The sequence below is a fragment of the Miniopterus natalensis genome, chromosome 11 (genome assembly GCF_054644295.1).
Source record: "Miniopterus natalensis isolate mMinNat1 chromosome 11, mMinNat1.hap1, whole genome shotgun sequence".
NCBI lineage: Eukaryota > Metazoa > Chordata > Mammalia > Chiroptera > Miniopteridae > Miniopterus > Miniopterus natalensis.
Genome location: NC_142091.1, coordinates 37,237,819 through 37,265,177, shown reverse-complemented (window position 1 = coordinate 37,265,177; position 27,359 = coordinate 37,237,819). Strand labels below are relative to the sequence as shown.

The 27,359-nt window shown below is 37.9% G+C and overlaps 1 protein-coding gene across 2 annotated transcripts; it reads right to left on the bottom strand.

The window, feature by feature from the left end:
• Positions 1-2,032: 2,032 nt before the first annotated feature.
• Positions 2,033-27,219, bottom strand: THAP12 (THAP domain containing 12). Of its 2 annotated transcripts, XM_087821650.1 has the most exons (5): positions 27,105-27,219; positions 17,387-17,507; positions 13,248-13,355; positions 6,565-6,601; positions 2,033-4,893 (listed from the first exon to the last, which is right to left on the bottom strand). In XM_087821650.1, the coding sequence occupies exons 1-5, from the start codon at positions 27,191-27,193 to the stop codon at positions 2,963-2,965; spliced, it is 2,286 nt and encodes a 761-aa protein (XP_087677776.1). In that variant the 5' UTR covers positions 27,194-27,219; the 3' UTR covers positions 2,033-2,962. The 2 variants fall into 2 exon arrangements, with proteins under 2 accessions (XP_087677776.1, XP_087677777.1); XM_087821651.1 differs by lacking the exon at positions 13,248-13,355.
• Positions 27,220-27,359: the final 140 nt, after the last annotated feature.

Sequence of the window (27,359 nt, the reverse complement as noted above, 5' to 3'; positions counted from 1 at the left end):
TTCTCTGAGTTTCTCTGAGAACTTGAATGATATATTTAAAGTGCTCTGTAAGCTCTCAAGTATAACTCTTAATAAACACTGCAAGTACAATTTTCCTGTTTTATGAATTTCTCACTTTAGCACTTAAAAAGTGGCTGTCCCTTGTATGAAACAAAAACCAGATCCAAATGTTACTGCAGAGGAACTGCCTCAAGAGGGGTCTCTTTCAACTCAATCCACTACTATTTATCTTACAGGGTAATTGTTTAAGAATTAAATAAAAATTACATAAAATTAATAAAGCATTTGTTCTCACTTATTTTACAAGTAACAAATTCTATGTTAGGCTTCAATTGTGTAACTTTCCTTTCCCAAAAATGAGTGGATATGCCAAAAGCAAAAGTTCTTCCAATTAGGTATGCTAAATCTTGAATATATTTCCTAGTATATTTTGCAAACTGTTTAGGTACATAGAATTTAAAAAAAACTGCACAAGGTTTTTATGAATACTGATAGGCTATTTTTTTTTTCTTTCTACAATTTCAATAATCTGATTAATTTAACTTTATAAAGTGTGTGTGTGTAGTTATAAACAACTGTAGTCCTGTGGGCTTACACTAGACTGTAAGCTCTGTAAGAAAATGCATGTTATTGGTAGCACTTAACCGAGAAGCCTCTCACACAGTAAGCATTCAACTAATATTTGTGGAATATTCACTGTACCTACCACATTCTAACTAATTTTGCAAACATGACAATCTCTGTTTCATCTATGGGGAGACTATCAATGACTTGATCTACCTTCTAAGATCAGTTTGTGAAAATGCCTCTTAACAAATAAGGGTTTTTAAGCTTTCAATAAATTCCCAACTTAAGAGAACATACAGGATTATAAAAACAAACAATAGGCACCTTAAAAGGTGCTTGTTAACCAATACTTGTTGCATGAATGTTCTGGATACATTATTATGGTAGACTTAAAATGGGGCCATATTTTGCAGCTCTCTCCATCAAGATGAAGAATCCATTTCCTCATGCTTTGAATCTGGGCCAGGCTGTGACTTGCTTTGACCAAAAGAATGTCGCAAAAGCAATGTTCTGTCAGTTCTTGAGCATAGGCTTTGACACTACTGCCTTCATGGTACTCTGAGACTATTGTGCTATAAGCCCAAGATAAAGAACCACATGGAGACTCAGCTGTTCCACTCAGTCCCCAGCCAATCTGCTGCCTGAATGCAGAGCCCAGATGAGACTTGCAAAAGAACCATTGAACCAAGCCACGAAACTGATGAGAAATGATAAATCTGGTGGTTTTTTTAGCCACTAAGTTTTGGGATACTGTTAAGCAGTAACAGGTAACTGATGATAAATTATCTAACCCTCATCACACAACCATAAGTGTGGTTTTATAGTTTAGGAAACATACCCAGGTTAAATAATCTGCCAAAGTCACACCACTCTTAAGTGTCCTAAGAACTGGATGCAGGTATTAAAAGGCCAGTTGTCTCCTTCAATGACATCCTGCCATCATGAACCTGAACAGTTCCTTCTGCCAACAACAGAGGTACCTCTTAGAGCTCTGGCTAGAAGATAAACTCTGACATCTTCTTTAAAACCTGCATGGGTAATGTGTCCTGATTTGACATATCTGCCAGGCTTGTCAAATGTAATGCCAGCTATCAAGACGCAGCACTCCAAAAATACGTCCCATTCTGTTTACTGAAACTCAAATAACACTACCTTATCCCAACATAAAATAATTCAGTAACATCTCTGAAAGTATATTCATTCATTTACATTTTAGCCAGCAACAACTGCACAAACTCTGATAATTTGTATTTGGGGCCATACAGTATACAATATTTTTTAAAAATCAGATAACCTTACATTTAATAATTTCTTAATTAAAATGTCTTTATATATCCCAAGTAGTAAACCATAAACCAAAAAATAAATGAAAAACATCTTCAATTGTGAAAGTGATGTTTTTTTGAAAAGAGAATCTACCAGAAGAATCGATTTTGTCCCTACCAAAAATAAAAAGTACCTGAACTTTAAACAAAATTCACATTTTATTTACGTTGAAATAAACTATACAAAATTGACTTTCTTCACCAAAAATAACAGCAATTATTTTCTGTATTATTCCTAGATAACGACAAAACACATTTTTGTAGGTTTTCCAGGTTTTGCTTATAAATCAAGACGAGGCAGTAGATATAGTCATGGAAAAAGACAGAATAAAACAGACAAATCAGTTGTCAGTATCCATGGCCTCTGATCCTGTCTTGACCATGAAACAAAAGTGTTCGACATATACCTGCTAAAAAGCTTATGAAGACATAGGCTCAACAAAGGAATGTAAACAGCAACATCCAGATGTGGAACAACAATGGCAGGTTCTTCTATTTGATCTTTAACTGTAACTTGCCTGTTTAAGAGCACTGAGTAAAGACAGAATCTACACTGGAATCCTTGTTTGGCAAGCTCACGTTTCTTTCACTGCCTGGTAATTCCCTTAACTGTCCATTACAGATTTTTAACAGCATACTTAAAACTCCTGCTCTTCAAAGGTTAGTCATGAGCTTTGTTGTAAGATTTTATAAAATGTATTCCTTCCTCCCACACCTCCTCAAAATTTATTTCTTCAAAGAACTGATAACACCCGACAACTGGATCCACAGTGATAATAAATGTTATGTCTAAAATGACTTACTAAAACAATTCCAAAGTGCCATTAGCAGAGATCACCCAGAAGTGCAACATGGCACTTTCAATGTTACCTTCTGGAAGAAGTTAGTTCTCCAAAGCATGAGAGTTCAAACAGGGGCCATCTAAACAGGCAAATTATCAATGGCTAATGTACTCAGGATATTCAGTGATTAAGTGGTCTACATACACCTTATAGCTTTTCTATGGTTCCAAATTTCTTAAAGATTTTTTTCAATATCAAATATAAGAGGAAACCTATTTTGAAAGTCACTCAGGTATTTTCAACGGTTTCGGAATTATCTGTAGGAAGCTCTGACTTAGTTGTACAGAGTTTGATATATGTGTCCACCATTAAATCCAAATCATGTTTTATATCAAAATTTATGTTAAGCAAAGCTAAGTTACTTGACCTTTGGTCTGTCAAAGTATTCCTTAGGTATGCTTTGAGACGCTTTCGACCATTTTCATAGCGTTCATTCTCAACCTTCATCACAGGAAGAATACATAGGACCTTCAGCAGTGCATAAACATTAGGAAAAAACTTGATGTCTGGCAGGTGGAGGGCTTCATAAATGGTGGATGGAAGCTCTATATCTTTCCCTCTGTGTTTCCACTTGATTCTCCAACAATGCAGCTCAGCTGAGAGTGTATCAGGATTAGGTAAGTCGCTTCTGTACATGTCAGCATGGTGCTCCTCTGATGTATTGAATTTGAGCTGTCCCATGACAGAGGGTACCAAAGATAAGCATTTGAGAGCTTTGAGGTGCTGTTCTGAGAATATATCTTTCAGTTCCTGAATAATGTGTTCCACCGTTGGAACACTCAGAGCTTCTTTATAGTAACTCTCAGAGGTCAGTTGAGATTCCAGGTTCCCTTGCTGAGCTCTGCGGAATTTCCCAGGGAGCTTCATCTGAATATCAAGTTTGGTTGCCAAACTGGTGGCTTCCTCAAACCAAAATTCATGATACACTTCAATATTTTCCATCACTTCATTCAGCGAATGCAGCACCGCAGTCAAGCTACTGGCTGCAAAGAAGACATCAGAAGTTTGCCCCTGGAGATTTTTCCCAAAGGCTCTTGTAAAAGAAAGAACATTTTTAAGAACAACAATGGTAACAATGAAATCAAAATCTGTTAATGCACTACAGAGTACAAATGCTCTGCCTGCTATAGAGTTATTCCATCTAATATTTGTGTCATTATTTATACCATCTAAACATAAAACAAGTGCTTGTAGGAGGTCCACTAAAATTTCAAAAGCATCATGCCTGCCTGTCCACTGAGAATGGCAAATTTCCTTCAGTTCTTTACCCCTTTCTTCGTTGTTCTGAAAGAGGACAGAAATTACATTGTCAAGCTCTAAAAGCAGTTGTGGTGATCGATGGAAGAAAGAACAAACTTCCTCAATTGTTCCTAATGCAACAGACACTCCCATAACAGGCACCGATTTTGCCAACCACATATTTAAGGCACAGGAAGAGCAGAGTGTGTAGACTGCTTGGGGATATTTCTCTAAAAGTCTAGAAGCAACAACTTTCATTTTGGAAGAAAATCCACTGGACACAATGTAAGCCTGGCCACGACAATATTCCATGTTTAATCCCCACTTCTCAGTTATTGTAGTGTGAAATTTCATAGCCAAAATTTCAGCATCAGCTTCATAAGGCAGGAAGCCCACAAATTCCTCTCTCAGGTTATGAGCTTCGTCAACAAACCTCACCAACACAGGCAGGTGCTCTTCCCCTGCTATGTCCACTACATCATCAGTGATAATAGAAAAGAAGTGAGAGTCTCTCACTTCCCTGAGGGTTTCTTCCCGAATGCAGCTCTCACAGATCTCTAGCATCTGTTTCTGCTGTGTTTTTGAACAGAACAGTGTGTTGACTGCTGTTGTCTCAAAGCGCTTTCTCAGAACTTCTTCACCAGAATTTATCCGGCACTCCAGTAGTGCTTGAAAGTTATCAGGAGTAAAAAGACCTTCTGGGATTTCATCAGCTTCATGTCCATCCAGAGGTATGTTTTGTTTTCCCATAAGAATCAAAATTTCAAATAAAGATTTTAAGTATTCTTTGTTTTCTTTCTCTTCAAGGGTTAAAGGTATAATGTCTTCATCCTGTTCCTCACCCCCTTCTGCACTGGGGTTCTGAGCATTGCTGTTGTTGATTTCTTTATGTTTTTGTTCCTGTTCAGAAGTTTCATCAACTGGAAAACAAAGAATTAATTTTATAAACAGACTTTTGGGGAACCATACAAACAAACAAAAATACATTCTTGATTGATTAAATATTTAAAATCCACAAACTCATTTATTCAACATTCAACAGAGTACCTACTGGACCACAGTCTAGGACAGAGATTAAAATAAGACACACTCTAATGGAGAAGACAAACACTGTGAACAGATATATTTTAATCCTACATGTAAATGCTGTTGTAATAGAGGAACAATAAACTTAGCAACAAGGTATATCACATATAGAGTAATAAGACAGTCCATGCCCTCAGAAAGAGGAAGAGACTATTTATGAGGTACTGTGTTGACATTCTATATGGATCCCATTACTCCCTCTAGAGGCAGGTGATATCAACCCCTTTTGACAAATGACAGTAAATAACTGCTCAAGGTCACATAGATGCAGTTAGAAAGATGGAGATGAGCCCTGGCTGGGTGGCTCAGTTGGTTGGAGGGTCATCCTCTACAACAAAAGGATTTGGGTTCCATCCTTGGTCAGGGTGTACATGGGAGGCAACGGATTGATGTTTCTCTCTCTCTTCTCACCCCTTCCTCTCCCCCAAATCAGTAAAAACATATCCTCAGGTGAGGATTTTTTAAAAAAAGGTGAAATTTAAATCCTAGCATGTCTGGCTCTAAGGTCCATGCGATGCTGTTTTTATCGCTATGCTTTGGGAGATGACACACCTATAAAAACCAATAAAATATAAAGTATATTCATATAATTTTCAGGGTTAATAGAATATCAGAAATCTTAGCCTAATCTCTTCATATCTGGATGGTCTCGCAGTTAAGTATCCTGCCCTCAGTCATACACACAACCCTGCAAGTCCTGGCCCCTGGGGTCCCCTCTGGGTTCATGTCTAACCATCATGGGTTATTAGAAGCTCCAACAACACAATGAATGTAGTTCCTCAACTCTGGCACCCTATTTCAAGCCACTCTGCTTCCACACAGGATATTCCTCCATCTCTCTTTGCCTGAGTCCACGTCTCTTCATCTATAAAGGGGGGAAACAATAGCGCTTACTTCAGGGCTATTATAAGAATTAAATGAACTGATATAAATAAGGTACTTAGAATAAGGACTTGGTACACAGTAAGCACTATATTAAAAGTTATATTAGTAAGAATAATAAGAGGAGGAGGAACATTAATAACTGATGAGAACAAAAACAACTTCTAGCCCTCATCCTTTAGTGACACAGATCAGGCATCATTACCTATAGAAAGGCTACTGGACTCCTACCCTCTACAAGGCCAAGTATCCCCACAGCACTTATTCCTTACACAGTTACCAAGAACCTATTATGTACTACACATTGGATGGACAGAGATTCTGCCTCTGTCCTTACTGCGGCCCTTCCTTCCCTATACTGGGACACTCTGTGCCTGCCACCCCTACCACACTGAGAGCACCTAGAGGGCAAAGTGTATGGCACATTGGCACTCAATAAAGGCAAACTGAACTAAGGATTTAGTTGCACAGACAATTCCAAACCACAGGACAATCAATGCCCACCACACTCTTACATCATTCTCACAGTAGGTTTTGGACATAAAACATATTTATTTGTCCTTACCAGGTCAAGGCCTTTTTAAAAGGCATTCAGAAGTTGAGTCATTAACACTAGCACTTACTTTTTTTCTGTTTCAGCGTCCTGATTTCATCTTCACTCTAAATGAGAAATAAAAAGAAAAAACCATCTTTAAGAAAACTGAACTCTAGGATATCATGTAGACTCACAAGTAAAAAGCGTATTTGAAGTCAAATTTAGTTCTTTCGAGAGCGTAAATTATTTATAAGAAATACATTCTTCAAATAGATAGATGACAGGAAAATCAGAACAATTAATTTGCTAACGACTCCAAGCTTATAATAAAATACTAGAGGGGAAAGAATACACCATTTAACTTACTTTATACCTAAATCATCATAAATTTGGATTGTGTTTACTGGTTAATAAAAGGCATGAAAGTATACCACAGCACTGGAGATCAAATCCAAGGGGACAAAAATCATGCCCCCTACCCCCTGCCACTCTAATCCAGGGGGATATTTAAGAGGGAATTGCTGGATTCTAGAACCTAACACAAAAGCTATGAGAAATCCCTGGGAAGCAGAAAGCGACACAGTGCCAGTATAGAAAAGAAATAAATGCATATAGCATAGATGGTCAAGTGGTACATGTAGGGTTAGACTGAGGAAGAACTTCCCAGCTGTGTCCTTTTCTCTCCCTCTAACCCACTACAATGATTAGATCACAACCCACCCCATTACTATTCCAGGGTAGGAAAGCTGCAGTACCAGTGACAGCTGGAGACAGCGGGGTACCTGCTGGGCAGCATGGGACGTGATACTGATATGAAGAATGTCAGCAGGCTAGACAACTGAAACTATCCCTCCTTATCCTGTGGGCTGCAGAGTTATAAGGATGGCAAATCTGGAACAAGGTGTCTGCTGCAAGGTGTCTGAGGCTCCCTGAGGGGCAGAATACAGGGAAATAATAGCTACAGGATGGGAGGTGTTGAGCTCCTGACCCCTGGTACACATTAAAAAGAATAAAGCTGATTTAGAGGACTGTTATGTAGTGTCAGCATTCATCTATGAAAGTCCCAGAAAAACAAATAAATATAACAGAGGTAAAGAAATGCATGAAAAATTAAAAACTGAGGATTTCTCAGAACTTAAAAATGTTTAAGTCTGGGTAAGAAAAAGACCTCACATCTAAACGTAGTTTAGCAAAACTTAAAATATCAAATATTAAAAAAATACTGAAGGTTTTCAGGGAGAAAAGTCAGGTCACCTAAAAATAAACAAGAATCAGGCACTACATGTCTAAAATTGTGAAATACAGTAAAAACATACTTAGAGAGACATTTATAACTTTGAATATACATAAATATGAGCTAAACATTCAAGCTAGAAAAAAAGCCAAAAAGCAAATCCCTCAACTCAAGGAGAAATCAGTAAGGGGGATTAAAGATGGCGCTGGACTGAGTGGAAGCTACACTGAGACTCTCCTGGGACCAAACTGGAATTACAACTAAAATATAGAAAAACCATCCTGAATAATCAACTGCAACTGAAGACCAGCTGGAGAGCACCCTCATAACCAAGGAGGAAAAGTGGAGACTGCATAGAGACTGGTAGGAAGTGGGGAGGCATGAGAGGGCTGGCTGGACTCCCACAGGCAGCAGCTGAGGGTCCAGAGGGATCGCTCAGGTGTGGGGAGTTCCCACTGAGGACTCTGGGGCCTAAACCCCCAGGGCTGGGCTTCCCAGCCAAGAGCACCAGAACTGAGAAAGGTGCCCACATAACATCTGGCTGTGACAAGCAGCCAGGTTTCTATCTGCCAGGGAGAAACGGCTGGAAATGCAGGCACCCTCTTAAAAAGCCAACACACAAAGTTTTGTATACAGCCACTCACCATGGGCTCAAGCAGAAGGAGGGCAGACTGGACTGGAGCTGTGTGAGGAAAATCTAGGGTTGTGAGCTCTAGAGAGAGAGAGCTCAGAGGGCACCCCTCTGGATTCCTGTGCCTAGTAATTCCCCATACTGCAGAGACAGACATTTACCTTCCAAGCAGCTTCTGCCTGAGGGGGAAGCAATTGCCCCACCCTGCTGGAAAATCTTTTACCCTACTCCATGGAGTTTCTACAGCCTGAGGCTCATTAAGAGAATCAGACTAATCAGCCTGCAGGCAGAGACGGACCTCAGAGTGCTTTGAGTCTTTGCCTGATCTGCTTCTAGACCCGGGCCTTGGAAAAGCAGGCTTTGGTGCGCATCTTGGTCCTGCTCTAACACACGTAGCCCCAATAGAGGGGACCTCAAGCCGTGGGTTGTTGATAGCTCCAAACAGGGTACTCAAGGTCACAAACTACATCTGACATTGCCCTGCACCAGAGGCCTTCCAAAAAGACTGAGAGTCCTAGCAGGCCTACCTAATACATAGAAATAAACCCAAATAGGCAGCCAAATGGGAAGACAGAAAAAAACAAGCCCCAAATGAAAGAACAAAAGAAGTCTCCAGAAAAAGAGCTAAATGAAATGGAGATAAGCAATCTATCAGATATCAAGTTCAGGAATACTAACTGTAACAATGCTCAACAACATGAAAAAAGATATGAAAACTATGAAAAATGACCAGTCAGAAATGAAGAATGACATAGCAGAAATAAAGAATATATTGGAAGGAATAAACAGCAGATTATAGAAAGCTGAGGATTGGATCAGTGAATTAGAAGACAGGGTGGAAAAAAATCAATCAGAGATCCAAAAAACAACAATTAAACAATAGGAGGACAGTCTAAGGGAGTTGTGGGACAACATGAAATGTAACAATATTTGCATCATAGGAATGCCAGAAGAGGTCGAAAGTAAGCAAGAGTTAGAGAACCTGTTTGAAGATTGCCAGAAAACTTCCCTAACCTGGTGAAGGAAAAAGTCACACAAGTTCAGGAGGCACAGAGAGTCCAAGCAAGAAGAACCCAAAGATGCCCACGTCCAGACACATCATAATTAAAATGCCAAGAATTCAAGACAAAGAGAGAAAATTAAAGGCAACAAGAGAAAAGTGATCTGTTACCTACAAAGGAGCTCCCATAGGCTGTCAGCTGACTTCTCATCAGAAACTCTACAGGTCAGAAAGGAATGGCATGAAGTATTCAAGGTAATGCAAAGCAAGGATCTGAAACCAAGACTACTCTATCCAGCAAGGCTATCATTCAAAATAGATGGTGAAATAAAGGGCTTCCCAGACAATAAAAGGCTAAAGGGGCAAACCAGCACTGCAGGAAATGCTAAAGGGACTGCTGTAACAATAAGAAGAGAGAGAGAAACAGGCATAAAAAATTTAAATGGCAATAAATAAGGACCTATCAATAACAACCTTAAGGACTTTAAGAGATAGATCTTCCAGACAAAAAGTCGACACAGAAACAGTGACTATAAATGGCACACTAGATCAGATGGCTGTAATTGATATTTACAGAACATTTCACCCCAAAGCTGCAGAATATACATTCCTCTCAAGTGCACATGGGTCATGCTCAAAGACAGACCACATGTAAGGACACAAAACAAGTCTCTACAAGTTCAAGAAGGCTGAAATCATAACAAGCATTTCAGATCACAAGGGCATGAAATTAGAAATCAACTATAGTAAAAACACTCAAAAATATTCAAACACGTGGAGGCTAAATAACATGTTATTAAACAATGAATGGGTTACCAACAAGATCAAGAAAGAAATAAAAAAACTTCCTGGAAACAAATGAAAATGAACACACAGCAATCCAAAATCTATGGGACACAGTGAAAGCAGTCCTAAGAGAGAAGTTCACAGCACTACAGGTCTACCTCGAAAAGCAAGAAAAATTTTTAGTAATCTAACCCTACAACTTAAAGAATTAGAAAGCTCCCTGTGAAGCCGTCTGGACCAGGGCTTTTGTTTGCTGAGAGTTTTTTGATTGCTGCTTCAGTTTCATCAGTTGTTTTTCAGGTTTTCTGATTCTTCCTGACTCAATTTTACATGATCTCACTCATATGTGGAATCTAACAAACAAAACAGACTGAGGAAGAAAATAGATCCAGAGACACAGAAGCATGGAATAGACTGATGAATCTCAGTGGGAAGGTGGGGCTGGGGGAGTGGGTCGGGAGAGATTAAAGAACTTACCATATTTGCATAACCCATGGACACAGACAATAGTGTGGTGAAGGCCGGGGTGGGGGTGGGGGTGGGGTAGAGGGGATCAATGGGGAAAAAAGGGGGGATATCTGTAATACTTTCAACAATGAAGATAAATTAAAAAAAAAGAGAAACCAATAAAATAGCTCACAAGTACTGCAATCATTGATAAAACCACTAGTTCTTTGACAAGACTATTAAAATAATTTTAGGAGCAGAGAAAGGCAAGCATTCCAAATCCTAACGAAGTTCATAAACTTTTAGGAACATATAAAACACAGAAGAGAAAACTAATAAATACGTTGAAATGGCAATCAAAGTATTTCCTCACCCACCCAAGACCTCTGATGGTTTTACCACATTCAGTCTAATTTTCAAGAGCAGATAGTATCTACCTTATACAAGTTTTTCTGGAAAAATTAAGAGAGGAAAAAATGGAAAGCTATCCAACTAATTTTATGAGGCTAACAGAACCTTGATATCATAACTGGATAAAAGGAGTGCATGAAAAGAAATTATAGGCCAACAGTGATAAATGCAAAATCCTAAGTAAAACATTGACCAACTGATTCCAAAACTGCATAAAAATAGAGATACAGTGCAATCAATCAGGGTTCATCACAGGAATGTAAAGATGGTTCAACATCAGAAAACCCATCAGTGTTATTCACCACATTGAAGAGTGAAAAAAGGTCCAGCCAGGCGTGGCTCAGCGGTTGAGCAATGACCTGGGATCCAGGAGATTGAGGTTCAATTCCTGGTCAGGGCACATGCAGGGTTGCAGGCCCGATCCCCAGTTGGATGCAGGCAGTAGGCAGCCAATCAATGAGGACTCTCTCATCATTTATGTTTCTCTCTCTCTCTCCCTTCCTCTCTCTGAAGTCAATAAAGATTTTTTTTTTAAGTGAAAAAAAGATTGTGAACTTTTTTATTCAATAGATGCAATGAAAGCATTTAATAAATTCAACAAGTTAGAACAAAAACTCTGAATATGAGTACTAAAAGGGAATTTTCTTAGCTTGGCAAAAACTATCTGAACAATAACAATAGCAAACATCAAACTTAATGGAACAAGGCAAGTGTACCAGCTGTGACATTACTGGGACTGTTCAACACAGTAGTAGCGATCTTGACTGAACAATAAAACAGACAACAGGAAAAATTATAAGAATTGGAAAAAAAGGCAAATTTGTCCTTATTTGTAGATTGTCCTTATTTGGAGCTAATATAATCAGCTACGAGAAAACCTGTTAGACTATTAGGATTAATATTAAAGGGTCTTAAAAACTGCTGAAAACAATCTCATCCAGAATACATAATCAATACCAACAAAAACCATAATATATTTAGAAAGTAATCTAAGGAAGAATGTACATGTTTCCTTTTAAAGAACTGCAACAAAATTCTGGAAATTTTTTCAAATTTTTGACTGTCTGCATCTCTAAAACTATTTTAATAGTCTTTTCAAAGAACTAGTATTTGGTTTTGTCTATGATTACTGTTACTTGATAGCCATTTCATTGTGTTTTTTTTATCCTAATGATGGCTGGAACCACAATTTTGAAAAAGGAGAGTTAAGAAATCGCTCTATTTGCAATTAAGATATATTATAAAGCCATAGTAATAAAATCAGTGTGGTACAGCTGCAAACAAAAAACATTCTAATGGGATAGAACAAAGCTCCCAGAAACAGCCCTGCATATATGTAAACTTGTATATGACAGAGGTGGCATGTTATACCAGTGGAAGAAAGGATGGATTAATAGACTATGTTGGGAAAACCAGTCTTCTCTATAAGGAGAAAGATAAAATTAGATCTCTACTAGACACCATACATACAACTCCAAATGGCTTAAAGATCTAAATATAAAAGGTAAACATGGAAGAAAATTACGTAAATGTTATCTTTAAAAAGCACATAATAGACTGAAATGACATATATTAAAGACACTAGCATGGATATCAACAGGGAGAGGAGGAATGGTAATAGTGGAAGAAGAAAAAATAAACAAAATAAGGATCCTGCTGGCAGTAATGATAAGAGAAAGCCATGGACTGAGGTGTCTAAGTAATTTAATTTTGTTGGCCTAAGGTCAACAAAAAGCAGGTAGGTTTCAATCATCAGAACTAAAGGATATCAAAGGAATAGAAAAACATGCATAAATAATGCCATATGCAGAAATTTAAAGCTTTTTCTAAACCTTGGAGTACTTAATAGCAATAGAATCCTACCCCAAGTCTTAACTTTTAAACTTTCCCTTTCTATAATTATTTGTGCTGAATTCTGGAAATATACCTCAGTTCCATTTTCCTTACTATACAAGAAAAGGTAGTGTTTTGTTGTTTTTTTTTCTTCTTCTCAGGAAGGGAAGGAGGTAGTGGCCTGTAATTAACAGCACACTTTGGGCCAAGTCGATGAGTATCAATTGACTAAACTTGAGAGAGATTTTCCAATTTAAATACTAAAACAAACTAATGATTTTACATCCTGGCTACTTCAATAATAACCATTGCATTCATTTCCCATAAAGTGAAACAGGGAGTTACTTGGTTCAATTTTAACATGAATACATCTATATTTGATTTTATAGTATACTAGGGGGTGGGAAAGCTGAAAGCACATTGACATACCAATTCTTTTATTCGTTTTCTGTGTCTACTATGTGGATTGTTCAAATGACTGGTAAGATCAAATATTGTTGGTATTGCATTATCTCGAAGAACTGTCCTATAAGGACTCTGAAAAAGAAAAATGTGTTAAATCAGAACTAGTCCTTAAGAATGTATTACACATAAATAAAATTCTATGTTGATTTCCCCAGTACTCCTTCACTCCAGCTCTATAGTGTAGAGAGAGACTTGAAGAACTGATGATGTCAATCCAGATCAGCTTATTATTTTTAACTTTTTGTATTTGCCCTTTTGGCAATCTTAACTATTATAAGTTAAGGAACCGAACTAATGATAAGCATTTTAAAAAAAAGTATCTGCATTTTGCATATATATTTCTAATTCAGATTCCCAGCTATTTTATCTATTCTGCCCTTCTATGAGCTCACCAAATCTATAGCAGGCACAAAAGTTTCTGAAGTAATCTACCCTCCTGTATGTTCTACAATGATTCTTTCCTCCTTTACCTGCTGTTAAGTCCACTTTTGCTACTATTTCTGAGAAGCATCAAAGCACAATGAAATAATATCAGACTGGGACCCGCAAGGCCTAGAAACTAGTCTAAGCTCTACCAGTGACTCACCATAAGACCCTGGTCAAATACTTTCCTTTTTTGGAACTTACTTCCTCTTCTGAATAAAATTCAGGTATTCAACTAGACCAACATTTCCCCAAAATGAAATTATTCACATACTAATTATCATAATGCTTGCCATTTCAGTTATGCCATCTGTACTTTTACACAATTCACTCACTTTTTTAGTTAACATTGTATTAAGCAATAAAAATGACAAACTAATGGTTTGATGGGCTGGTTATATTTTTAACACATATTACAAAAACTTCTAAAATAAAAATTGATTCATGTGCCACCTGAAATCATTCATACCACTGTGATATAAATATTCACACTTTTACAAACACTGAACTAGATATTTCTAAATCCCCTTCTAATGTTCTATTGAAGGATGACTATGCTCTATTCTAATTCCTATTAACCTGATCCAACCTGGCTAAAAGCTAGATGTGTACTTAGATGGTGACAGTTTCCACAGCCAGCCCAGAGGAAGTCAGGTAGAAACAAGAAGTTTATTAAAAGGTAAAGTAGCAGATGAATAACAGCGACTATATTCCACTCCTCATCCTCCCAGAGCTTGTCCAAAGAAACAGTGCCGTTAATTTCTTCCTGAATTTGCACTGGTAAAAGACACTTCATTTTTAAAAGCTTTTTCCAGAGCAGTGATTGTTTCAAAGCTGACTATTAAAGCTTGGTCAAAATATATGCCAAACAAAAATAAACCTTCTATAAAATACTTTACCCTTGAACAACACCAGATTAAACTGAGCAGGAACATGTACATGTGAATTTCTTTCAATATTATAAATGTGTTTTCTCTTCCTTATGATTTTCTCAATAAGATTTTCTTTTCTCTAGCTTACTTTATTGCAAGAATACAGTATATAATACATACAACACACAAAATATGTGTTAACTGACTGTTCATGTTATCAGAAAGGACTCCTGGTCAACAGTAGGCTATGAGTAGTTAAATTTTAGGAGAGTCCAAATTATATACAGGTTTTCAACTGCGAAGCTGTCAGCACCCCTAACCTCTGTATTGTTCAAGGGTCAACTCTATATAACTAAAGAAAAAACACTACCTTAGGTTTTATCCAAAGAGTTGTTAAACACATCTGGGAAGAATTTCTATTCTGATTCATTATTTTCTAGTTCAATCTCATGCCTCATAGAAAACACAAAGAAGAAAACCTATTTCTTTTCAAGTTTATTAAGAAAGTTACAGAGGTAGTACAAGTGAGCCAGCTGGGCTGCAGAGGCTCAGGAAACAAGTTACAGAAGCAAAAGAAGGGCACTTGGAGCTTAGCAGAGAGAAAGGCAAAGGTAACAAGCCTGGAGGGAAAAGGGAAAATTGAAAGGGAGGGGTGCTTCTGAGAGGGAGCACCACAAAAATCTGTTTCTTAATGACACACAACTTCTAATGCTGGGCCAATTATCCTGACTACTAAGAAGTCTGAATCAGGGATTGATTCAGGACACAATCATTGAAGGGAGCAAAAACTATGCAATACCCAAAGTGTCTCATCTTTCCCACATAAAATCATCTCAAAAAGCAAACATACACACATACACAGTCAACTCTTGGTATCCTACCAATTATTGAATAAGAAGAGCAGGGATAAAGCATTCTAATAAATTTTTAAAATTCAAATCAAATTAATTTGCTATAAAAAATATTACAGACCCGAAAACAGAATATATGAATGAAAAACATGCAACTTTTTGTAAATTTTTATTTATAAGTATGCATGCCAAAAATCGCTATATTCAATTCATGTGCATGATAATTTTAATTCAGTATCAAGATTTAATCTTTAACTGCTGAATGAAAGTTTGAGCATAAAGCAATGATCTTACTCTAGCATTAAAGAGAACATTTGGCTTTGGCTGAACTAGCCACGAATGTTTACTGATGAGATTTTAAACGCCAAATTAATGAAGTCAATATTCTTACACATTAGGATACAGATATCAGGTAATCCTGCTTTTAATAGCAATGTCTTCTACATGAGTAGAAAAAACATTTTCTCATGTCTGTGTTAATTTATTCAAGACTGAAGACTCACTGAAATTTAAAAAGCAAAAGTCTATTCTCTGACTAAACAAGAATATAAGAGTGAACTATATGTTAAATTTCTCATATTAATCTTATTGGAATTACCTAATTAAGAAACCATATTCATCACTAAAATAAAAATGCATATGGCTTGTGTATTTAAAATAATAATTTGGGATAGTTTTACTTATTGTCAAAAACATAAAAGTAGTTTGCCTTTTGACATAAGAAATCTTTTATTTTGGTTGATCATTACCCTCTTAACAAAGCAAGGCAAAATTATCCCTCAAATATTTGTGATTAAACTGTTGAACCGGAATTGGCTCACCTCCCAATGACTTCACAAGTATCTGCTTCAAATAATTTTGAGAAATAAAATAACCCAATCATTCTTTAGTTTTCTGGTGCCTCTGCAAAATGTATCTGAAAAAAATATCAAAATAAATTGCTGCATAACAATATACAGTGCACCTTCAAATCAAGTTTATGTCTATCCCAATATCTGGGATGATATATTAGCTATACCTAAACAAGAATACATGTGTTATTTAACAAAACTGATTTCCTAACTAGCTTTTAGTGTTTCAAGTCTGCTCCATTTCAATCACATCTGCTCTATGTGAGCCTTTTATGAATCCTAGCAATAATAGAAACAAGGAGGGTTAAAAATTTTAGACCTCAGGAATTATCATGTCTAATATCATTAAAAACTGGAGCCCAAGGAGGAAAGTGACTTGGCCAAATTCAGTGAACAGTGGTAAGATTGTTAGTAGTAAGAGAGATTCAGGTCTTGATATGAAATTGCAAATTAATGATGGAAATATTTTTTTACACTAATTGTATGATCTGCTTCGGGTTGTATCTAGCACATAAAAATTAAGAGTCGGTTCTAACAGTACATACAAAAACAAAAACATGAAAACAAAAAGCTCCATTCCTGGAAGGTTTCACTCATAAAAATGATGTAGAGAAGCTGCTCCAAATAAAAACACCAACTTTACCTTAAATAAATATACACTTTCATAATAGCCTAAAACTTTCTGAAGGCTACACAAGAAGTTTAAAAGTGGCTACCTCTGCTAAGTAGGAATGGGGCATCATTAACGGGGGGGGGGACCCGGTGTGGCTCCATGGTTAGAGCATCAGCCCATGCACCAAAGAGTCACGGGTTCAATGTCTGGTCAAGGGCAAGTACCTGGGTTGCAGGTTTAATCCCTGGCCCAGGGTAGGGGTGCTTATGAGAGGCAACCAATCAATATGTCTTTTTCACATCTCTCTGTCTCTCTCCAATAGGTTTTTAAGAACGAAATAGATACTATTAAGCTCCAAATTTGTCTTCATCTTTAAAAGACAAAAATAGTGCTGGGGTATAAGGATACCCTTCAACATTAATGGAGAAAGATTTACACTTCCAACCAGACACAGAGAGAAAACAAAAAAGCCCCAAGCCCTTCTATTACTTACAGTTCTACAGATCATAGAGGTCTCAAAGTGTTTGGCACATAATCGATAATGTTTATTTAGCTGATCAGGTGTTTTATCTTCTAAATCTGCTCTCCTACAATTTTCCACCCACTTCTGGCACCTATAAATAAAACCAAAATACAATTATGGAATATGAGCTCAACATTTAGATTTCAGGATTTAGTTTTAAGGCAAATAATATCATGGACCATGGATTCTTGCTCTCCTCTATCCGCAGAACATGACATAATTTAGTGAAGTTGATTAGTAACAAAATGAGAGCTAGAAGAAACCTTAGATATCATTTAGTACATTCAATTACAGACAAGATTAAGAAGTAACTTGCTCAGAGTCATATACAAAATCAGCAGCAAAATTAGAACTTAAACCTGAGTCTTTCAAATCCCAACAATCCAGGCATCAGAGAGGACTCAATTACCAGCAGTACGAGTAAAAAGTTGCACAACCATGACAACCTAACATTCCCCTTAGGATTTCAACTTAAGCATATAAAGCAACACTGTCACTGTAAAAAATTAGTTAAGTAAATGTTCTATAAATAACTAGAGTTTCTTATGGAAGCACGACAGTCTTATTACGAACACGATTTATTATTTATAATGATATGTACAGACTAGATTTCAAGCTCCATGAATGCAGGGATTGTGTCTACACAATCTAGCACACAGGAGGTGTTGAATATAGTGAACAAGACAAGGTCCATGCCCTCTTGGTGCTTAAATATCTGCAGAAAAACAAATAATAAGAAGCACTCTTTATGAGCCAGACATTGTCCTAAGACCCTTCCATACTTTTATTGTCCCCTTTGTGCAGATGAAGAAATGAAGACACAGAAATATTAAATAATTTGCTAAAGGTTACAAGATCTCTCATTCCTCAAATTTCTAATAAAATTCTGCCATGAATGCTGCCACAAATCTGAAAACATTTACATTATAATTACATTATAGTATATTTTCTTATGTCTCAATATTACACTTCACCCCTCCACACACTTTCTAACACTAATTCCCTCTACTCTCAATATGTAATATAAAACCATGATGTAACGTTGGTTATCTAACCTAAACTAAAACCATACCTAACTTGTACAGCATCTCATTCGGCTAAGAAGCATTGCTACTTGCAGGAATGATGCCTAAGGTGTCTATATTTTAATCATATATTTATACAGTTGTGTAATATGATTATAAGCATTTCACGTTTCAACACCAAAGTATTTCGTATAAAAACTGTCTCACTATAAGGTAAGTTGCCATACTCACATAGTTAGGTTTGTTTTTTAATTCTTACATCTCTGAAGACCTTCCACATAGAACCCTACTGTATTATCTCTGAACTAAGTTGAAACAGCTTTCTGATACCAAGAGAACTTAACTTCACTACACTTATGTCTTCCATATCAAATACCAAGAAATAAATCTAGTGCAAGACCTCTAACAGAAAACAAATTTTTAAATAACTTAAAGATATCAATTTTCCCCAAACTGATTTACTGATTTAATACAATCACAATCCCAACAAGTTCTTTCATGAATACTTGTGTGTGTGTATGTTTGAGAGAGAAATGACAAGATGATTCTAAAAATTTATACAGAAATTCAAAGGACAGAGAATAGTCAAAACAATCTTAAAATTCCAAATGAATTGTAGATACAAATATGAAAGGTAAAGCAATAAAGCTTCTAAAAGACAAAGCAGGAGACTATCTTTACCTTGGAATATACAAAGATCTCTTAAAGGCAACAGAGAGCACAAACTAAAGAGGAAAAGATGAATTAATTAGGCTACTTTAAAGTTAATAACTTTTCTTCATTAAAAGAAGACATTTAAGAGTAAAATGGCAATCCGCAAAATGGAAGAAGGTATCTGCAATACATATATCCAACAATGGAATCATATCCAAAAGATATATGAAGAAAAGAACTCCTACAAATAAACCAGACAACCCAATGTAAAAATGGGCAAGAGATTTGAACAGGCAATTTGCAATTATTCAGATGGCCAATACACATGAAAGAAATGCTCATAAAAAAAAATTAAAGAAATAAAAAGCTCAATCTCATTAGTTATTAGGGAAATACTAATTAAAACCACAAAATATTACCACATATCTGGAAGAATGACTACAATGTAAAAGAGATAAAACTGAATATTGATAAGAGGTGAGACAATTCTGCCTATCAACAGTAGAAAGGATCAACTGTGGCATACTATTCTATATGGGAATGAATGAATTTAGCTAGATCTCACAAACATAATGTTGAACAAAACAAGCCAGGCATCATATTATGTGATTCCTTTTATATTAAATTCAAGAACAGGCAAAACTCATCTATGGTGATTGTGCAGAAAAAGAGTTAACAAAGCAGGCCCGAGATGGCTATCCTTAGAAAGGCCTGTTTATAAGGTTGGTCTTTTAGTTAGTGTCTGGGAACTTGGCTGGTGAATAGTTTCCTACACTGATATAAAACTTGTCCTAACTGGGCCGTGGCTGGGTAGCTCAGTTGGTGTCATCCAGATATGCCAAAGTTGCAGGTTCGATCCCTGGTCAGGGCACATACAAGAATCAACCAATGAATGCATAAATAAGTGGAACAACAAATGGATGTGTCCTTGCCCCCCCATTCTCAAATCAATAAAAAAGAAATACTTGCCCTAACTGATAAGGTGCTTCACTATGGCTAGATTGTTTGTGCAAACAATATGATTTATACAGAACACCTGCCTTCTGAGAGTCTGGAATTTTAGTATATGCTAGGCAGTGTGTCTATGTGACCAGACTCCAATAAAATCTTCAGGCACTGGGTCTCCAATGGGCTTTTCCAGGCAGAAACATGGCACACATATTGTTGCATTTTCATTGCTGAAAGAAGTGGGCTCTGTGTGACCCTCCGTAGGAGGGAGAGAATAGAAAACAGCCTACATATGGATGCCTCTATAATCTACCTGTGTCTTTCTCCCCTTATGTATGTTCTTACTACACTGCTGTAATAAATCTTAGCTGTGATTAGTACAACTATATGCTGAGTCCCATGAGTCCTTCTAATCAATCTCTGAATATGCAGGTGGCCTTGGAAACACCCAACACAGTGAGGATAGAATAGTGGATACATTGGGGAGGGGTAACAAGTAGAAGTGGGCACAAAGGAGGCTTCTGAGGTGCTGGTAATGTTCTAGATATTAGGTGCTAGGTATGTTCATTCTGTAAAAATTCATTAAATTCTAGACTACCATTTGTTCACTTTTCTCTATGTATGTCTCATATATCACTAAAACTGATTCCCCTCTCTCTTCCCCTTCTCCTCAATAACCAACTAATTTAATGTGTGTGAAGTCTGACAGTGAAGTCAGACCACTGAGGAGGAGTTTGGGATGTCAATAATATTCTACTTTTTCTTTTTAACACAGGAAAAAGTTTCACAGACATGTCACTCTGAAAATCCAACAAGCTTATAATTTGTGATCTTCTGTGTATATGTTTTATATTAATAAAGTTATAAAAATTACACATGACCACAATAAGTTTTTACATACATACATGCTTATGTACATGTATATATTTACATGCTTATATAATCCTCTCAATTTTTCAAACCGATGTTCCTCCTTTTCTAGCTCCCCTGTCCCTTGCCCTGTAATCCAGACTCTGTAGCCTTTTCCCTTAGCAGAATGGAATGACTCCCCAAATTAATTTACTTCCAAATTGATCTTTTGCCCTTCCCTAACCCCTTCTCCTTAATGCAGAGTAAATGTTTTAAAAAGCCAATGTGAGAATGTCTTTCCCTGCCTATAACTCTTTGTGGCTTCTCATTACTCTTATGATAAAAAACCAACTCCTCACATGCCTTGTAAGACCCTGCACAATGTGGACCTTGTCCACCATTCCACCTTCATATCACAGCACCCTTCCATTCTCTTTGCCCTCCTCATAGGCCTTACTTCAGTTTCAGGAATGCACATTTTAGGGCTGTCCCCCATGATGTTTATTCAGCCTAGTATCCTCTTCTTCTTGTTTTTTCACTTCTTTTGCACAGGAAAGCCTATGCAAAGATCAGCCCTCAGATCTTAGCTCAAATGTCATTTCTTGAGGGAAACTTTTCCTTATTCAGATGTGTATACATATGTGTGTGTGTGTATGAGTATGTATATATACACACCCAGGTAGGTAAGCCTCCTCCCTACTTCTCTGTATGTGGTCTCTCAACATCCTATATTTATCCTACCAGTTTACTGCCATCAGTATAAACATGTCCTAGTACCTCCCATATTAAAAACTTCCTTAACCCTCATCCTCTACATAGCAAAACTAGTTAAGAGTCCTTTTTCACTTATCCACTTTCTTATCTCATATTCTTTACTCAAGGAGGCTTCTGCTTTATCCCTTTTCCACTGAAACTGCTCAGGATTATTAATGACTTCCATCCTGCCAAATCCAGTGGCCACTTTCTATCCTCATCTTAATCACACATCCAGCACTATTCAACCAACATTGACCACTCCTTTTTAAGTTTTATTTTTAATTTTTTTCCTTCAGTGGTCTCCTACTAATACACTGCATTTCTAAAAACATATTCCAAGGATCATTCTTTAAAAAAAGGTTTAATGGTCAAATAAGTCTGGGTAATATTACATAGTAATCCTGCTTTTGGGGTGTTAGATATTCCTGTGGGACCTTGAACAAATTAGCCAACCTCTCTGTGCCTGCTTTGGTTATCTGACAGCAGGAGTATCTCAAAACTGACTGCAAGTGTCATATGAAATAATGTACATAAAACACATAAAGTATTCTGTATTATTATTACAGCTCAAGCATTGTTTGAAGGATTAAATGAGATGACATGAAAGTACTTTAAGATCATATTTTATAGGAGCAATTCTTAAACTTCATAGTCTCAGGACCCTTTTGCATGCTTAAATCACTGAGGACCAAAAGAGCTTTTTTATGTGGGTTTTAAGTATCAATACTTAGAATTATAGAAATTAAAACTGAGAAAAACTTAATATTTATTAATTCTAAAAACAGCAATCCCATTACATATTAACACAAATAACACTTTAATGAAAATAACTATATTTTCCAAAACAAACAAAAAACATTAATTGCAAATGTTTAGTTTAGTGAAGAGAATGGCGTTGTTTTCCATCTCTCCAAAACTCTTTAATGTCTAGCTTACTAGAAGATACCTAGATTCTGACATCTGCTTTTATATTTAATCTGTTGCCATATGTTGTTTGGTTGAATATATATAAAAAATCTGGCATCACAATGACATGCAGCTTAAAGGTTATTAAAATATTCCTCCTTTTCCACAAAATTGTAGATGTTCTTCTTTGATATTACACCAAAAGTCCACCAAAAATCTTTCTTAAAGATAGTTAAAAAAAAAAAAAAAGATAGTTGCAGCTCTATCCAGTTTTGCTCAGTGGTTAGAGCATTAGCCTTTGGACTGAAGGGTCCTGGGTTCAATTTGGGCTAAGGGCATGTACCTCAGTTGCATGCTCAATCCCCCGCCCCGGTCTGAGGCAGCCAATTGATGCCTCTCACATCTCTCTCTCCCCTCCCCTTCCATTCCCTCTGAAAAGCAATGGAAAAAAATATCCTGGGGTGAGGATTAAAAAAAAAAAAAGTTAGTTAAGCCTGGCCAGTGTGGCTCGGTTGAGCATCCTCGAATGTACCAAAAGGTTTTGGGCTCAACGCGCAGTAGGGGACATGCGAGAAGTCAATTGATGTTTTTATCTCTCTCTCCCTTTCCCTTTCTCTCTCTCTAAAAATCAATAAAAACTTTTTTTTTTAAGTTAACTTTTGAAGAATACATGTTAGCAATGTTGCCTTATGTCGCCTTTCATCAACCTTCCCTACAACTCAGAGAAAAAAAACTAGTTATAACTAATAACCCTAAAAATACTGTTAATAATTCAATAAAGATCTCTGGAAACTACTTTTTATTAAAATTAACTCTGGGCACGGTAAAAACTGTCAAATACAGAAGAATTTGAAATCTCTACTATGAAGAGATTTGGTTTGGATAAAAAGTTAAGACTTTGAATACATTGTTAAGTAAAATAAGCCAGACATAAAAGGACAATTAGAGTATCATTCCAGTTATATGAAATACATAGAACAAATTCATGGAGACTAAAAGTATAAAGGATGAGGCGGGGAGTTGTTGCTTAATGGTTACAGAGTGTCTGCTTGGGATAATGAAAAAACTTTGAAAATATATAGTGGTGATGATCACACAACACTGTGAATGTAATTAAGGCCACTGACTTATACACCCAAAATAATTAAAATAGTAAATTTTATGTTATGTATATTTTACCAAAATTTTAAAAATTAATATTGTAATATACTGAAAATCACTGAATGGTACACTTTTTGTTGTTAATCCTCACCTGAGGATATTTTTCCTGTTGATTTTCAGAGAGTGGAAGGGAGGGAGGTGGAGAGAGAGAAACATTGATTGGTTGCCTCCTGCATGCTCCCCATCCTCAGCAGGGGGAACAAACTTACAGCCCTTCGGTGTGCAAGCCAACGCTCTAACCACTGTGCCACACTGGTCAGGGCTAAATTGTACACTTTTATGGGTGAACTGTTTCGTATGTGCATTATATCTCAATAAAAACTTTTTTTCCCAAAAGTTAAGAAAAACTCAGCCCTGGCCAATGTACGTACCTGGGTTGCAGGTTCGATGCCCAGACACGTACAGGAGGCAACCAATCAATGTCTCTCACATCGATGTTTCTCTCCCTCCCTCCCTCCCTTCCTTCTACTCTCTCTAAAAAAATCAATGGAAAAATTATTCTTGAAAAAGGATTAACAACAAAATAATAATAATAAAATAAAAGTTAAGAAAAGTCCATAATTTGGTCTTGAAATACTCAAAGGACTTGCTCAGGGTGACCCTGGGGACAAATCGGACCTCCAAAACATAAATTATAGGGTGGCATGTATTTCCATTCAAAACAAGGAAGAAACAACAGCCAAAACTGTCCAGAATACTCAAATGTCCCCTCTCAAAGCAGAGAATCATTCACTGATGGTTTTAAGCAAAGGCCCACCTGTCAAGAATGTACAGGGCCCCTACAGGGTTCACAAATACCTTGAAAGTAGAATGCATAGTGTATGTCTATGCTTTTTTCTAAAGAGTCCTTATGTTGATTCTCAACGGGGACAGTAACCCAAAAAAGGTTAAAAAGCCACTACAATATTAGAAATTCCAGCATTCCAAGGGATATTGCCCTACATCTAAAAACTCCTTCCAAATCTGAGACTATAAACCCCCACAGATCATACTCTCGGCTAAGGAGTGTAATGAGAAGCATATTCAACTACACAGGGACACAAATGATCTGTGGTCCAGAACTGACTAGCAGTGCCCTCATTAGGCAAATGAAATATACTCCCAAAAATGCCCATGGGCTAAAGTTTAGGCAAAATGAAGATAATGCTTAATGGGGTAAGGCCCAATCATATTAAGATGCTCCTCTTCTCTGCTCCCATAGAATCCAAAAAAGTATTCCTCACTCTCCTGAGCTAGTTTCTCCTCATCTCCCAGAACTTGAAAAATTAGGAACGCTCCAGGGCGCAACTCTCAGACTTACTCTGCTTTGTTTGACACCATGCATGGCTTTAAATAACCTCTATAACGGGGTAGAACGGGTCATTGGGGAGAAAAAGGGACATCTGTAATATTTTAAACAATAATAAAATTAAAAAATAAATAAATAAAAAATAAATAAATAACCTCTATAAATTGAGAACATCCATATTTACAATCTCCAGTCTGGAAGTCTCTAAATCCCAGACTTGTATATCTTTTTATTATGGTTTTAGCTCTTAAATATTTAGGTCATTGATCTACATATGGGCCATTCTGAGTTTATTTTTGGATACGGTTATAAAGAAAGACATCTATTCTTGAATGTCTATCAGGTCTCTTAAACTCCACATATCTCAAACCAAACCTTTAATATTTCCCCACCAAACCTGCTCCTTCCAGTATTCCGCTGATTAAAAATCTTAAAGTCATTCTTGACTTCTCTTTTTCTCTTACAATCTACATCTAAACCATTAACGAATTCTGTTGGCTTCATCTTCAAAACATATCTCAAATGCAACAACTTACCTCCTCCTCCTATACTAACCTGAATTATTGCAATTGCCATTAACAGGTCTTCTGCACTCACCGTTGCTTCCCTACAGTCTACTTAAGGAGCAGCCAGCAATCCTGTTTAAAGTATAAGTCTGTGCTCTAAACCCTTTGATGACTTCCTATCTCACTCAAAATAAATGCCCAAAGGGCTTTCCATGGCCTACAAACAATGCCCTACACAATCTGCCCCCCTCCTCAACCACCACACACACACACACACACACACACACACACACACACACACACTTTTTGGGTCTCATATTTTCCCTCTCCCTCCTTCCTTAAACAAGCTCTAGCAGTCCACGGACTTCTGGATGTACCTATAAGAAGCATGTCCTGCCTTTGCATTTACTGTTCCCAGAGACTGGAATGCTCTTCCCATAGATACCTTCAGGGCTAGCCCAACTACCTACCACTGATCTTTGCTCAAAATCACCTTCTTAGTGAGGTCTTCTCTGATTGCCCTATTTAAAATAACAGTTGTGCCTCCCCTGCTACTCCTTATTCCCCTACCCCACATGTGCTTTTTCTCCACAGTACTGTATTTATCACCACCTGACACATTATATATTTGTCTGTTTCTCCCCACTAGAATGTAATCTCCATGAATTGTTCATCCATACGCTCCCAATGCTCAGAAAAATGCCCAGCACATAGTAGGCCTTCAGTAAATATTTGTAGAATGAATATATAAAAAGCATGTTATATTACACTCGGCTGCTTGTATTTGTCTCTTTAACGGACTGTGAGCTTTCTGCAGGCAGCAACACTCATTCATGTGTGAATTTTCAGCACCTAACACACATAGTAGGTGTGCTGATTTAAAATGACTAAATCAACGACAGGCCAAGGAAAAATCCTCAGTCTTTCAAACACAGTCCCTATGCTATCACTCTAAGTTAGAGTAAGTTACCTCAGGAAGGTTTCAATACCAATTCCCATGCCTTCACGCACACTTCCCTCACCCTCACACGCCCCCACCCCGTTATCCCCACAATAACCACCAAGCAAGATAATAAGTAACCGCCAGAGTCAGAATTTGTATCAGGATTAAGTCCGAAGGAGGGAGCAACTGTGACTTGACCTAAGATCAAAGAAGGTGGTCAGACTCCGAAAAGAAACACTGTCCAGTGGGTGGTGCCAAGGAGAGGAAAGAGCCCCGGGGACCACAACCATAGACTCGAAGTCCATCTTTTGACAGCTGGGGAAAAAGCCCTGAGAAGAAAACGATCTGCCAGAAGTTACACAGCAAGCTAACCCGGGCGAGAACCCACCGTACTCCGCCTGCGCGCCGCCCCAGTGGCCTCTGATTTCGGGTGGTGCCCTCGGCGCCGAACCCCCGCCGGCGCACATGCTCTGAGGTCCCTGGGTGCCCGCCCGCCCGCCCATTGCTCGCGGCCCGTCCTCCACCTGGGTCGGAGGCTGGGGTCACCGACTGTGCCTCCCCCCACACACATCCCTCTCTGCCCGGGACCCGCTTTTGGCAGCGCGTACCGCGAAGGAGGGCCCGGGCTGCCACCTCCGCGCCCGCCACTTACCTAGCCGGATCCCGCGGGAACCTGAAGAAGGCCAGGTCCGACTGCGTGCTCTTCCGCGTGCAATTGGGGGCAGCGCAGAAGTTCGGCATCGTCGCCCGCCCGCCGGCCGGCCCAGCGCTCCCCTCCCCGCCTCCTCAGGGCAGCCCGCCCGCCCGTCGGGGCCGGGGAGGGGAGCCCGGCCGGCCGGCCGGCTCGGCAGGGCCGGCGCGCCGGGGGAGGGGCGAGCGGGCGGAAAGCAGCGAGGGGCAGGAGGGG